Source organism: Leptosomus discolor, chromosome 2, assembly GCF_034619465.1.
Source record: "Leptosomus discolor isolate bLepDis1 chromosome 2, bLepDis1.hap2, whole genome shotgun sequence".
In the NCBI taxonomy this organism is placed as follows: Eukaryota; Metazoa; Chordata; class Aves; order Leptosomiformes; family Leptosomidae; genus Leptosomus; species Leptosomus discolor.
In genome coordinates, this window is record NC_141392.1 from 106,937,115 (window position 1) to 106,953,090 (window position 15,976).

Here is a 15,976-nt window from a genome sequence, read left to right on the forward strand (position 1 = left end):
ACAGAGATCAAGGCAGGAAAATCCATAAGTGGTGATCAATGGAAAGTATGCTGTTAACTGTAGCTACAGAAGGACAAGTAAGACAAATGGGAATCTATTCTTTTAACCAGGCTACTCCAGTCAGTCAAAAACACGTGTACAGTGGACCTCAAAAACCAGAAAATGTTGACTCAATGTTGCTGCTAGCTCTTAGCTAGCTACAAAGAGTCTTCATGATCTTCTGTTTATTTGTCATCTATATTACATCTACAGGTGGCCTATGAGACTGGAAATGTCTGAGAAGGAGATTAGAGCACCAGAGACCTGTCAGATACAGGAAATATATGCTACTGTAACAGATCTAAAAAGCCTTTCTCTGTCACTACCGCAACTGCAAATATATTTCCAGACAAGCTGTTCCAACTACCTGTCCACCTAAAGAATCACAGAATCCTTAGCTTGGAACAGGCCTCTAAGATCATCAAGTCCAACTGTCAACTTAATACCACCATGCCCACTAAATCATGTATAGAAGCACTACATCAATGTGTTTTTTGAACACCTCCAGGGATGGCGACTCCACCACTACTTCCCTGGGCAGCCTGTTCCAACGTCAAACCACTCTTTCAGTAAATAAATTTTTCCTAATGTCCAATCTAAACCTCCCCTGCCACAACTTGAGGCCATTTCCTCTTGTCCTATCACCTGTTACTTGGGAGAAGGGACTGACACCCACCTCACTACAACCTCCTTTCGGGTAGTTGTAGAGAGCCATAAGGTCTCCCCTCAGCCTCCTCTTCTCCAGGCTAAACAACTCCAGTTCCCTCAGCCACTCCTCATAAGACCTGTTCTCCAGACCCTTCACCATCTTTGTTGCCCTTCTCTGGACACGCTCCAGCACCTCAATGTCTTTCTTGCAGTGAGGGGCCCAAAACTGCACACACAGTATTCGAGGTGCGGCCTCACCAGTGCTGAGTACAGGGGCACGATCACCTCCCTGCTCCTGCTGGCCACACTATTGCTGATACAGGCCAGGATGCTGTTGGCCTTCTTGGCCACCTGGGCACACTGCGGGCTCATGTTCAGCCAGCTGTCAACCAGCACCCCCAGGTCCTTTTCTGCCAGGCAGCTTTCCAGCAACTCATCCCCAAGCCTGTAGTGCTGCTGGGGCTTGTTGTGACCAAAGTGCAGGACTCGGCGCTTCGCCTTGTTAAACCTCATACAATTGCCCTCAACCTATTAATCCAGCTTGTCCTGGGCCAAGCTCTTTTCAGTGGTGCCCCGCAACAGGACAAGGGGCAATGGGCACAAGCTGGAGCACAGGAAGTTCCACTCGAACATGAGGAGGAACTTCTTCACTCTGAGGGTGACAGAGCACTGGAACAGGCTGCCCAGGGAGGTTGTGGAGTCTTCTTCGCTGGAGAGATTTAAAACCTGCCTGGATACAGTCCTGTGTGACCTGCTGTAGGTGAACCTGCTTTGGTGGGGGCATTGGACTAGATGATCTTTTGAGGGCCCTTCCAACTCCAACCATTCTGTGATTCTGTTAATACCCCCATCCAATTTAGTGTCATCTGCAAACTTACTGAGGCAGCACTCAATCCCCTCATCCAGGTCACTGATAAAGATATTAAACAAGACTGGCCCCAATACTGAGCCCTGGGGGACACCACTTGTGACCAACCGCCAGCTGGATTTAACTCCATTCACCACAACTCTCTGTGCTCAGCCGTCCAGCCAGTTTTTAACCCAGCGTAGGGTGCACCTGCCTGGGCCGTGAGCCACCAGCTTTCCTAGGAGTATGCTGTGGGAGACGGTGTCAAAGGCTTTGCTAAAGTCCAGGTAGATGACATCCACAGCCTTCCCCACACACAGTGCCACCATTTTAGTAATTGTCAGCTCCTCCTTTCTATAAGGGATTTCCCACTGCTTTTCAGATCTGCACTGGAATATCTGTCCTGTTGATGAAAGCTTGTATCTCATAAAAGGAAAACTTTTGCTGGACAAATGCAACCACTCATCTATTTACATACTTATTTATGTATTTCCAACTAAAGATATACCTGCCAGCCATGATGGCAATGGCTTTTGTAGCCAGCCTCACAGTGCCTAAATTGACTATAGAAGCATAGACTCAGTGCACAACATCTCTACTGAAACTCTTACTCCAACTGGCCTCACAGAAACAACAAAGTGGATCAATCAAATAACTGCAATAGCCAGTTTTCCAAAATACATGCACACACACACGCAGATACAATCTTATACTGTATAAAAACTAAACCCCAAGTCTGAGTCTGGTCTCAGGATGGTTCAGCTCAGAACTTGTTTTGCTAGAGTTCACTGGTGATAGTAATGTACATGAGAGAAAGTCAGTATCCCTACTTCTGCCTGGAATTGTTTTTGCCTTTATTTATTTCTTCAAGTATTCATCAGGTGATTCACACTGAAATCACCCTAACATTGTTCATTTTCAATTGCACTTTGTATAATTATTTTTAGGCTCTAGTCTCATTAACTTAAATTTCTGCACACTGAAGTATCTGAGCTATTTAAGAGCCAACGGAATTAACCTATCCAACATGAACTTTCCCCCCCGTCCTTTGTATCTGGTGCTGTATTATGTTTTATGACTTCAAAATGAATTCATTAAATGGAACTGCATCAAATCCATTCCTAAAACTCAGATAAACTGTGTACATTATTTGCACACTGCCTACATTCCCAGTGATGTGCAATTCGCAGATTTCAAGCAAAACACATATTTGCCAAAGGAAATATTCTTTCTTTTATGAATACATTGCTGTTACTTTTAGTTATGCACTTCTAAGTAGTTAGTAATTTTGGCTCATAGCTGTTTGTGTCTTCTCCACAGATCAAGTCAAGTTTAATAATCCTGGGTTTCCATATTATAAAAAGCCTCAGAGAGTCTACACTTAATCGTTGGGGTTTTAAAAGTGCTCTGCATCTGTCCAGTTCTGATTCTACTAATGACAACGATATAAAACTCCATCAGTATGATATAAAGACACAGTAAGTTACATCACATCATGGACTGTAGGAAAACGTCCACATTTTTAACAGAAAAAAAATGTACTGTGCTGCACTGCCTGTTGGTGCGGGTATTTTGTCTAGCCCTGATCAGCTATTCTGTAAAATTACCCTTTTTCCTTAAAGCTTGTTTATTGTTAAAGATTCTGCATCACACAGATTCTAGACTGCAGCTTTCACATCTTTGTAATTTTCTGCTGTCCAAGAAGGAATCGTAACAGCATATTTCAGTTGCTCTCTGCAGTACTCCCATGCACCAAATAATTTCTTTATGTCTTTCTGAATTCTTTTTTTTTCCTGCATAAATCTTGTACTCCCTTTTACACTTGGAACTTATTCTTTCAATTTTTGTGTCAGAAGAACCTCCAGTCATTGAATCAAATTTGGTCATGAACTCATACTTAACTTTCATGGGCATTTCAACATAAATTACTTAAAAAATATTTATGAACAATAGAAGCAATTCTACATCACTTTCAGATTGGACTTCTCATGTGGCATGTTGTACAGAAAGGAACAGTCATATTTTTATTTCTCTTGGTGATACAACTACACCTATGCTCATCTGAGGCTTAAACACGGGAGACATCTAAACTTTAACACTGATAACTGTTAAAGACTCTGCTTCTACGTGTATCAAAGCAGCTCTAGCCTTAAGAAGCTCTCCACCTATCTCCCATTAAAGCCTTGAAGGATTCTAGACACTGGGTGTTTTCATACATAAGTTCCCAGAGAGACCCAATCCAATGGGTATGCTCCAATGCACACCTGAAAGAAAAAGGCTTCCCATAATGTGTTGCTTTGATTGCCTTGGTTAAATTTGTAGCCAAGGGAAGAACTGCCTGTTTCCTCCTGCTTCCCCTGCTCACCCCTGCCCACCCATCTCCCAGGTAAAGTACATTGTTTAGTAGGTCACTTGCTAAAGAATTGGAAGACTGAGAGGAAAAGCGCTCTCACCTTGAGTAAATTCAATACCACATCTCCCAAAAAAGTCTGCTAGTCACCACAAAAAAAAGCTAGACTGGACAGAAGCTCCACTAGGAAGCAGAAAACACAAGAGTAGTGTAAGATCCATATTGGGTTTTTTCATGCTATTTGGGTCATGCAAAAATACACTTTATTGTACATATTATACAAGGGGATTTGCCTAAAAGAGAGAAACGTAGCGTCTGATCCCTGCTCCCAGGACTGATTTTGTAACCTAGTACTAAGCAGTCCATTCATACAATGGTTAGAGTGTCCTTCGAGCAAAGACAGGAACCCAGCAAGTCCCGCTTTCCCAGAAGAATGACCCCTTCGGTCTACTGCAGTTCTTGGATTTTTTTTCTACGGTGTGATAGAGCTTCAGCAGAATGTGTAAGAGCATTGCTTATGCAAAGCAGTCTACTCTAGCAGAGGCTGAGGTCTAGCCTCTAACCTTCTGTGTTAGGAAAGAAGGAAACGTGGCATTGAACTCCTGCATCACCTCTCACACTCAACGCAGGTACCTGAGTTACAGATAGGGGCAGAATTTCCATTTCATTCTATTCTGAAACATTTATCTCACTCTATCAAATGGAGAGGGATCCTTGCTCCCAAGAAAGGATTCCAGATTCTATTCACTTTAAAGTTGCCCTTTCTGGCTGTTTTCAGAGAAGGACATCCACAGATGGTTCTCATTAGATAGTAAACAAATTCCAATACAAACAGCAGTATCCTTTTTGTAAGTCAAACTCCAGCCCTATTCCTAACAGACTGGTAATAAATATCTGACATTCTGTATTTCCACTGTTACTTTTCAAAATATATTTTGCAATTAATGATCCAAGGGCAAAGCTTTATTCAACATATTGCAATAGGAAAAGAAACAAATTTTAACTTTCCATTGGATCCCAGCCTTCAAAGTTGAGTGTTAAAAAGACAGTCTTCTGTAAAAACTTCAGTCCAAGTGCTTTACAGCACTTCTCTAAACAAGAAACTGTTTAGCAGATGCATCTTGTTTATATAGAACATCTATGATAAGTTGAGGCAGTTGGTGAAACAACAGATTTGATACAATAGAAACCAGAAGAAAAGCAGTTGCACAGCATGCCTTAAAAGTATAAATATGATAAGTAAGGAATCTCACCACATACGCTTTGGAAAATGGAAAGACATAACCTTAGCCTGAAGTGGGCCTGGGGAGCTTCACAAACACTCCTGTGTTAGGTGACTGGAAGTATTCGTGCCACACAGACCTTTCCCTTGTTATTGTCAGTAATCCATGTCTACAGAGCATAAGGCAGAAAATGCCTGCTTGTTTGTGGTTTTAATTGTAAATTCAGCTCTTCTGTGACGTTCCTGTAGTGTTACAGCAATACTATTACTTACTCTTCCTATTAACAGAATAGCCTGCAAAATTAAGCTTTTGGGATGACAGAACTATCTGAAGAGTTCACTTAATAAATCCCCATTAAGTCTTGAGCTGTCAGTCTTGTTAACTGGCAAAACTTTCTCTTCAGAGCCACCACAAAGTTTTGCTAAAACAGTAATATTTACTGCACAGATCCTATAATACCTGTCATGGATTCCTCGGCGAAAACAACATTAAAAAAAACAAGTATGGTATTATGGGTACTTGACATGCTTAATGTTAGTGACTGACTATTTTCAGTACTTCCTGCATGAAGCATTTATGTGCCAAATAATTCTGAGGATTTCAACAACAGTGACTAAAACCAGCTTGAGTCCATAACCATATCAGTAGCCTTTCCTAATTACTATTTAACATCCTTTACCAAACACTTTGAGGTGTTTTCTTTCCTAGTATTATTACTCTTGGTCTTCTGCTAAACGACTTGGCCTTCCTTGCTGTCCTGCTCTCAAAAAATACCTATAAAATACAGTTATTCACAGAAGGGAAAGCACCTCTTATAGTATAAAAGGACTATGTCATATGTGATACTGTTGACAAAAGAACAAAATTTAATTGTTCTGAGTCCTGTAAAATGAGGAAGAAACGCTTCCGTAATAAAAAGTATTCAAGTTTACATATATATGTTCATTGTACACCAATGCTTTTGTTTCAAAAGAATTCTCTGTTAGTGGTGGTGTTTATATATTTCAGTTAAAAAAAAATTCTGTAACTTAAGTCATTTGCCAGGACTGAAAATGTGATTCATGAGAAGAGATATGGATTGGAAGAAATGATCAATCCAGTCTGGAATTTTATTTCATTTTATTATCTCCCAGAGGAATTGTAATAGTGGAAAATTAACTCTTACTGCTACCAAGCAAGGTTCTCTGCTTTTCAGGGTGAAAACCTACCATTTGTGTTCACTCTTTTAGGACAAATACTGTAAGCTCAGTGGGAACTGTGAATGAATAGGGTGATCAAAATTTGTCCTTAGAGCTGCACTCTAAACACGAGAGGAAAAATAGGAGCCTCTAACACTGACCAAGCAAAACTTATTTTTAAGACTCATTACATCTGTAGTGTCAAGAAGGATTCATACAGTCTCTGGTCACCGTGTAAGCTGCAGTACAGTGTGGACAATGCAGTCTTCAAAGTAGCACTGTGAAAGGCAAAGGAACTCAAAGAGACATGAAGAGTTTGGTTTTGCATAACCTGTGAATATGTTTCCAAAAGTGCCATATCCCAGATGTGAGAGTTTCTAAAACAACATCAGGTCATTATGTTTGTAAATATCGATGCAAAGAGCTGCTATCTAATTAAGTTCACTATTGGTTCTTTAAAGCACTATAACACATAAGCAACCAGCTTCCTGGCACAGTTGTGCCAAAACCAGATCACAGGTAACGAACTGGTTCCAGAGAGTCTGAGTGAGAATATGAATACAGTTCTAAGGCTACAGCACTTTCCCTCTGAATTTCTTCTCCAATGCATCTTGTTCGAGAAAGAATTAATTTTACCATATGATCTTGCCAGACAACAAACGAAAGAGGCAAAATCAAAGATCCACTTGGCATTTATCTTCAGACAGAAGGCTGCAATGGAAATACAGCAAAGGCAACCTCTACACAGCCTCTTCTTGAGGATTGCAATCTGCGAGAACCCAAAGCAGCACTGCTGAGATACAAGGTTCCTTTCCAGACCTACTGCTCTGGCAAGACTAGAGAAAGGTTCAGTCACACATAAGCCCTGAAACAATTTGACATTACAATGGGTCCAACATCTCATGTGCAGCTAACACTGAAGGAAAGGGTTAGTGAATTAAAAATACATGCAAGTAACCCCATGCCAAGTAAAACAGATTCAGAATGAAGCAGCATTAAAATCAGATGTGGTGCTGAATGTGTTCTGCGATGCTTTACTAAGGCCTTCAGTTCAGACCCTGAACTCCTTAAGTATCCTAATGTCCTCTACAGAATTTCTGCTCATGTCAGCAAAAGTTGTGTATGGCAGAGGTCTATAATCTGTCTCATCTAAGGTGAACAATTTCTTTACATTGCATAAAGCTACAATTGAATAATTTGCTCTTGAAGGATCAGATATTTCACATTATCATTTGAGGCCTTTTACTGACAGGAAAGGAGCTAAACATGCAAACCTCTTAAGTTTAATGACAAAAATGCTTAAGTACATTCCTAACTTTAGACATAGAAGTTAAAGAGGGCTACTAACTGCTTAAAGTTACTCGTAAGTTTCTAGACACAGCCTGGAAGGTTTACTGAGCTTCTGAGTTGAACATTCACATAGAAGGAAATCTTAAAATAGTTCTTCAAGGGGAGGAAAAGTTAGGTATGACACGTGCAACACCATCTCATGTAAATATAACTCTATTGACCTGAAGTTATTTTTGATTTGTCCTGATGTAAACGAGCTCAGTATCAGGCCCAATCTCACTGCAGAGAATTGAAAAATAATGTTTAAACAATCCTCTTAACAAATTATACTCTCTACGAGCAGCAAACAGTAAATGGCTGGAACAGTAGAAAAGCATGGAACACAGCAGCAAGCAAAAGTTTACTAAACTAACACGCAGTCATGTTTAAGCAGTCCATCAACCCATCAACCACAACCACATAACAACTGTAACAAATAGATGTGAACTTTTTCCACAAGAACTAGAGGTATCCAGAGGGTATTTACTGGCCAGCTGTTTCCCCTCACTACTCCACAATCTTGAGGTTTCCAGCTCTGCACTACCTGTTCCAAATCTTGTAATTGCATTATTTCCAACAAAAATTTTCAAAGAAAATATTTAGTCTGAATGTCTCTATATGAAATAATATAAACAGCTAAACAGCAGAACATGTTGTAATCCATGCTTGTATCTTCAATGCAGAAAGAAAGCATCAATAAAAGTTCTTAACACTGTGGTTTGACGCAACCACTCCCAGGCTTGAGCACTTTGTAAGTAGACTAGAAAGGCAACTTTCACTTCTTATCCAGAGGAAACCAATGCAATGTCCTGAATAAACATCTTCTAGCTGCAACTCTATTTATTTTTTTCTGTTCTTCAGATTGTTATTTGGGAGATACCCTAAGCACAGGGCATCTTCTTTCATGAAGGAGGTGAAAGAGTACAGCAATAGAGTTTATTAGCAAAGTCTTAAGATCTGCTTTGCCTTGTGAAACTGTCAGGTATTTATTTAGCCTTTTCTAGCCCTGGAAATTGTGCTGCTTTCCACATACATTGTCCGAAGCAGTGACATTATGCTTTCTGGTCTCTTAAAGCTATAATTTTCTTCTAGTAAGTGTTTTGCCTGTGAGGTACACATGAGTCTAGCTCTCTGCTCTTACTAATACTGAATGCCTACTGTGTTCACCAAATAGATGACCACTTTCCTGCTAATAGATTAAATAAATGAATATGATTAGTGGTCAGCAGACTGGACAGCCGACCTTGCTAATACAGATATGTCACCTTTATTTTATCAAGATGCAGAGTGTCTTCAGCAGCAAGTACAGCTGGAAAGCTGTGTGCCACCACAGTTTCCTCAGCATGTGTGCTGCTTTCATCTTTAGACTGGTGCTCGTGTCTCCTCTCGCTTAGAAGACCTAAGTCCTTCAGAAGCAATCTGATGAGGAGATCAGGAAGATAGTGGAGGGCTCTAAAAATCTTAATAGAGCTGAGAGGTGGATTTCAAATTATGAGGGCCTATGTATCTGTCTTGAGTTCATGCAAGTGAAGGAAAAAACCCAAACATATTGCTAGATTTTTAAAAACAATCCTACAATTTAAAGAAATGTGAAAACAGGTAGAACATCTATCTCTACATCCATGTGCTAGCTTTTATTCATTTAAAAAAACTATACTATGTCTCCTTTGAATTTACACTGCTATCTATGTTTTACAGCTATTTTTGCAGTATATTCCACCTGAAAAATAAGGTGCAGCACCACATATCGATATATTGTATATGCCAGCTACCCTGAGTTTAATAGAAAACGTAAGGAAGCGTCTAAAAGATTTATACATCCTAATAATTCACCTCTTGGGAAACTGCAATAGTTTTGTAGCATTATCTGTGAAATGGATTTGATTGATGTGTCAAATTTTCTTAGCTCTAGAATGAGCCTGACTGCTCCTGGCAGATTATGAAATACCTGGAGTACAAGCCATCTTGAATGTCTTCATGTGATACAGGCTAAATGGTGCCTTGGAACATCTGTTCCAGGAGCCCCTCCAACAGAGATATCTTTCTATAATAGAAAAGCTTTGTGAAACAATCTTTGGGACCCAGCTACCTGAAGAGAGCTCTTCTCAGGAGAAAGTACTTTGTTTGCCTAGCTAATCAAATGCACCCTTCAGATTTCAATCCAAAGGTTCTTGGCAGTTGCCATCACAGAGAAGGGGCACTCCAAAAGCAGCCTTTTTTCTTACTTCTTCCCATTTGTATTGCAATTTACAGGTTAGGTTATCATAACACAGGTCACCTATCTGCTCTTTCTTTCTGGGACAGAAGGGAAATTGGAAAGACTCATCTTTCTTTTAGCGGTGGTGCTAAACTTAAGGGCTTCTCAAGTCTATTCATTCATAGATGGATAGATATCTGTTCTTCAAAGAGATTCAGTACATTTAACGGAAATTTAAATACAATATGCCGGCCACTGCTGGAGAATTTTAAGCATTAATTTTGGTTCAACGGACTGTGTACAGAAATACAAGCACAAAATTTGGGACTCATCTAAAAATGTTTGGGTTTTTTTTTATTTTTATTTTAAACGAGTATTTTGAGATTAATTTTTAGGATATAACTGTATTTTCCAAGTCCTTTAGTTTATCAACAATGAAGCTAGACAGATGTGATTTACAAAAAGGCTGAGATGGTTTCAGTGTATGTCCAAGTATTTTCAGTAAGAACTGTACACCTACATTACCTGTATATTATCTATATCCTCTGAGAATCCCATCCAAAAATCACTTTCTTTTAACAAAAAGCATGGGCAATGAGATGCCAGTGAGGTACGTGAGTTTCCCTGGATTTACCCTTTTCTAACAGAAAACTGAATTTGGTCTAAGAAATGGTAAAATACCTTACCCTCCTCTCTCCCCTTCCGCTCCCCCCCCCCCCCCCTCCCCCCCTAACTGCTGCCTCTGTAGTCCTACACTTGCTGATGGAATTCTTCTATCACCCATACTTAGGATTTTAACTCTTTTGTCCACCTAGGCTATACTTACAGAAATTTTCTGAACTGTTATAATCTGCAGCACAAGTGTCAGAAACCGTTATGAGAACTGTGCAGGCATCCTGGTGTCCAATGGATAATTCTGCATTTTGTTCCTAAGGATAGGAACACTACAAAACATCCAGACTTCCTGCTAAGGTGACTTAAAAGATGGATGATGTTTTACTACAATATCTATACTATAGTGAGCAGTGATTGAAGCAACTAAATTCAGAGCTGAAAGACCTAATTTTCCCATATAGTCAACAGATAAGGGCAAGTGCCATACTCAGATCAGGTAGTTTTCTGAACCCCTACCACAATCAATAGGAAATGCATTATCTAAAAAAAATCTGATTTACTGATTAGCTTCTAGACCTCATCAAGAACAAACTGGTATCACTCTTCACTCCTTGGCATAGACATAAGAAACTCTGTTCTACCTTCCTCATTAACTGCTAGTAACTCCTTCTTGTAAATCAGCGGTGCTCTAACTGGGATTGTTGCATAGTCATTACTATGTTGATTGTCAAAAGATCACAAAATATTTTTCTTATAAAATTCTATTATCACCTTTCCCATTTTAAGAGGACTTTTTCTTAATGACTAATATTTGTCATAGAACATATCTAAATATTTATTAATGAATATATTTATTATTACCAGAATAGCATGGGATCCTAAGAAAAACTTAATCTATGTAAGTTTTAGTTCCATGTAATATGCAGAGCAGCTAATACAGGTACCTCTGTAAAATTTTTGCAGTTCTTAACCACAGCCTACTATATATGGAAGGAAAGCAGTCAAAAAGCAATGTCAGCCTCTGTAGATTGATTAGGACTGCTAACTTCATGTGTAACTGTTGGAATAAGTAAACCACTGTGTTTCATTATGACAGTAAACGTAAACTGAGTATCAAGCCTGCTGGCTTGCCAGAAGTAATTTTCTTGAGCTCTTGAGTTTTGATTTTTTTTTCCCCTTTTATCATTTTTGATAGTGTAGATCCAAAGTTTTTCATGTCAGCTGAAATCACAGCAGCAGTTGCACCATAACCTAAGCACCAACAAACTCAGTCACCATTATCTCTTGACGACACTGCTAGACATCCTGCGCTTGCCCATCAGGATAGCAAGGGCAGTTGCACATCAGACTGATCTAACACAGCTGCTCTTCCAGGTGCTCCCTGCAAAAGGAAATGGCTTCCCTGCTGCATCAAACTCATGTAACTTTCAAGATTGGCCATTTACGCTCTACCAATTTTGCTGGCAAATTTAAGCAACTGAAGAAATGCTACAGATTCAGATATCTGAGAAAATGCTTATAGCCACCCAGCTGGCCACCATCTTGCCCAAGTGGAAAGAATACTTCCGAAGTCTTTCTACAAGATTTAAGATCTGACCTTAGAGAATGCTGAAACAAAAGTCATACAACTTTCATACCTGGTTCCTAAGAGGAATCCAACTGAGGAGTGCTGAAAGCTTTTCTTATATTTTTATTGGTTAGAAAGATGAATCTACCCAACCAAAAACGTGTTCCCTGGAAATGGGAACAAAATACTTTTTAGATGGCTCATTAATTTTTGCATGATTCTTTCATTTCACCCCAGTGCATTATGATGTCTGTCATCAGCATACGGACTCTTGAGTAAATGGACACTGATTACATATTTTGAAAATACTGGTTATATAGAGTCCAATATCCCAAAAAAGAGAAAGATGAATAGGTTAATCACATTGCTACTACATTGATTTGGTTACTATCAGTGACCTGTATGTCTAAACGGCATTTATGCCATGGTATGATAACCAAAATATATGAATTTTAGAAGGACTTTATCTATGTAAACCTCTCACTCTCTATATTTTTGATATAATCAACTAAAGTACACATCATTCAAGTCTCAAATAACTGAAGTATATCACAATAGTTCATTCTGAATAGTTTCTGGGGTAGGGGGAAGTATGGGGCAAAATTTTCAAAGGGAAGAGGCCCATTTCTGCTCACAAAAACTTGTGACAGCATTTATGTGGGCAACCATTGACATTATATAAGCAGATCCAGCAAATACACTTGCAAATGATCAGTACAGGCACCCAGCTGTAGCTGATGCTTTGCTTGTACCTTCGTGAATATTCTCCTGGTAACTGCATGCATTAATCCACTACAGGATTACATTTTCTGCAAGCATTTTTAGCACAAACACACCTCCACCCTCCTTGTTTGAAATGCGAGTGCTAGTGTCTTAAAAAATATTTGGAAGACAAACTTATTAAAATAAATGTTAAGAGAACACAGTGGGGTACATTTTCAGTGTGGAGCGGAGAGATTTAACTGCATGACTTCCATTAGCTTTAATGAGAACCACACAGCTAAATCCTCACACACCACACTAGAAGATTAACCCAGAAAACACACATTGTTTACTTTTTACTAATACTCTGATTATTACCACGTTCTTCCTCCTCCTCCTCTTCTTCCTCCTCCTCCTCTTCCTCCTCCTCTTCATCCTCCACATCTTCACCTTCCTCTTCATCCTCCTCTTCTTCCTCTTCAATCTCCTCTTCTTCTTCTCGATCTATCTCCTCATCATCCTCCTCCTCGTCACCTTGCTCCTCATTATCATCAGAATATTCCTCCTCTTCTTCATCCTCTTCCTCTTCTTCCTCTTCCTTTTCATCCATCTCCTCCGTTCCATCAGTTTCATAGCACTCATCTACTGAAGAGTTGTCTGCTTTAACCACAAAGGGTTTTCTTTTGGGGGCAGGCTCTTGGGGTTGCTTATCTTGTGTTTTTCTTTTTTTTGCCAAAGGACAGCCATAAACACTACAAAAACAAAAGATGTCAATTATTACACTACCCTGAAGGTTTCTGTAGGTCAGATTGTATAACTCATGTCATTTAGTCATATATTCTAATTCTACACGATGATTAGCTGCTGTTCTCAAAATGCACATTTTCAAACCAAAATGCTGCTTAGGCAATAATGACCAAGGGGGAGGACGCTTACAAAAACCTGTGAAATTGCAAACAATCATTATTTGCCTGAAAGTGTCACACGTACATGACAGTATAACAGTTCCAAAACTGACACAAATGTGTGTTTTTCCTTCTCATTCTTTTCTCTCTTCTCCATGTTACACTCTTTTCTAAGGCAGATGAACATAATTAAAAAAACAGCAATCCTACCCTGTTAGCTATCAGTACAACAATCAGGAATAAAGCGGTGCTTCATAATTTTGTAATATTCAGTAACGCTTTATTTGTGTACAATTAAGATAAGTCTCAATGCTATAGGAAAACACCTCCACACTCTTAACACTGTTGTTTTTTGTTGTTATTATAAATGATAAATTGCTCTCCAATTCTGCACTGCTGTGCTTCATTATATCCTACAAGGCTGGATAAATGGGAAAGCAAGCTCCCCAAAGCAACTAAAACCAACAGTTTGCATGGCCAGTGTTGGAAGTCTTCTCACATTTAAAAAAATAAAACAATAAACAAAATCCTTTGTCAGTGAAGGAAGTCAGATTTTTCAAAGGTGAGTGCCACTTCCTCATCAATCATTTTAATGCATTGTAACAAAAACAGCATTTCAGAGTTCTGGTCATCTACCAGAGTAGCCACCTGTTTCTCAAAGGTCATATAATCTCTGTCTGTTAAATATGATCACCCTTGTGTAACCCCTACAACCCCCGACACGGAGTGATTTCACACACAAATTACTTTTTGTTTAAAGCACTTCCTCTTGGATCTTTTTTATTGTTGTGTCATTATAAATACTATTCATGCTACATTGGTTTTTAGTCTTCTTTCTATGATTACCTAGTTTTAGGACATTTAAAATCCTCTTTCTATCCCTTTCTGCATATCTACTTAGAATTTCCTCTTATATGTTACATTTTTGTTCCTTTTATTGCGGTTACAAAACACTGAGGATCTTTATCATTTTCATTCCCTCTAATAATGCTTCATATTCTATTGTAAGACCACCGAAAAACAGCAGGGTTCACCACATTTAATACAACAGATGCGTTCTCTGTGGTGTCTGTATGGTCTTGATCTTGATCTGATTAAATTGCATCGCAGCAGCTATGCATCCCAATTACTTAAACCACTACTTAGGTATCAAGAATTTTATTTAAGTGCTTAAACATTTTATTTGTGAAAACCAACCAACATCATCTACCTGGACTTGTGCAAAGCTTTTGAAAATGTCCTGCATGACATTCTTGTGTCTAAGCTGGAGAGACATGGATTTGATGGATGGACCACTCAGTGCACTAGGAATTGGCTAGACAGCCACGCTCAGAGTCACGGTCAATGGCTTGATGTTCAAATGGAGACCAGTGATGCGTGGTGTTCCTCAAGGGTTGGTATTGGGACCGGCACTGCTTAACATTCCTGTTGGCAACATGGACGGTGGCATTGCGTGCACCCTCAGCAAGTTTGCCGACAACACCAAGCTGTGTGGTGTGGTTGACACGCTGGAGGGAAGGGAGGCCATCCAGAGGGACCTTGACAGGCTGGAGAGGTGGGCCCATGCAAACCTCATGAAGTTCAACAAGGCCAAGTGCAAGGTCCTACATGTGGGTTGGGGCAATCCCAAGCACAGATACAGGCTGGGCGACAAAGGGATGGAAAGCAGCCCTGCGGAGAAGGACTTGGGGACGCTGGTAGATGAAGAACTGAATGTGAGCCAGCAATGTGTGCTTGCAGCCCAGAAAGCCAACCGCATTCTGGGCTGCATCAAGAGAAGTGTGGTCAGCAAGTTAAGGGAGGTGACTCTCCCCCTCTGCTCTTGTGAGACTCCACCTGCAGTACTGCGTCCAGCTCTGGGGCCCCAGAATAAGAAAGACATTGACCTGCTTGAGCGAGTCCAGAGGAGGGCCACAAAGATGATGAGGGGGCTGGAACGCCTCCCCTTTGAGGACAGGCTGAGAGAGTTGGGGTTGTTCAGCCTGCAGAAGATAAGGCTCCAGGCAGACCTTATAGCAGCCTTCCAGTACTTCAAGGGGGCCTACAGGAAAGGTGGGGAGGGACTCTTGATCAGCATCTGTGGTTTCAAACTGAAAGGGGGTAGACTTAGACTAGGTATTAGCAAGAAATTATTTCCTGTGAGGGTGGTGAGACACTGGCACAGGTTGCCCAGAGAAGCTGTGGCTGCCTCCTCCCTGGCAGTGTTCAAGGCCAGGCTGGATGGGGCTTTGAGCAACCTGATATAGTGGAAGGTGCCCCTGCCCTTGGCAGGGCGAGTTGGAACTAGATGACCTTTAAGGTCCCTTCTAACCCAACCATTCTCTGGTTCTATGATTCTATAAGTGTCTCACTTAGCCATTGTCTTACCTAAATTTT

The 15,976-nt window shown here is 40.1% G+C and overlaps 1 protein-coding gene across 5 annotated transcripts in view; it reads right to left on the reverse strand.

Annotated features, from left to right (window-relative positions):
• Window positions 1-15,976, reverse strand: part of MYT1L (myelin transcription factor 1 like) — a 134,343-nt gene that overhangs the window by 93,956 nt on the left and 24,411 nt on the right. For 4 of the 5 annotated variants that reach the window (XM_086461547.1, XM_086461545.1, XM_086461544.1 and 1 more), the window contains exon 4: window positions 13,077-13,447. In XM_086461547.1, the coding sequence (XP_086317673.1) occupies window positions 13,077-13,447 (371 nt within the window). Of the gene's footprint in view, window positions 1-13,073; window positions 13,448-15,976 lie in introns of all 5 variants that reach the window. The other variant, XM_086461542.1, reaches the window with a different exon arrangement.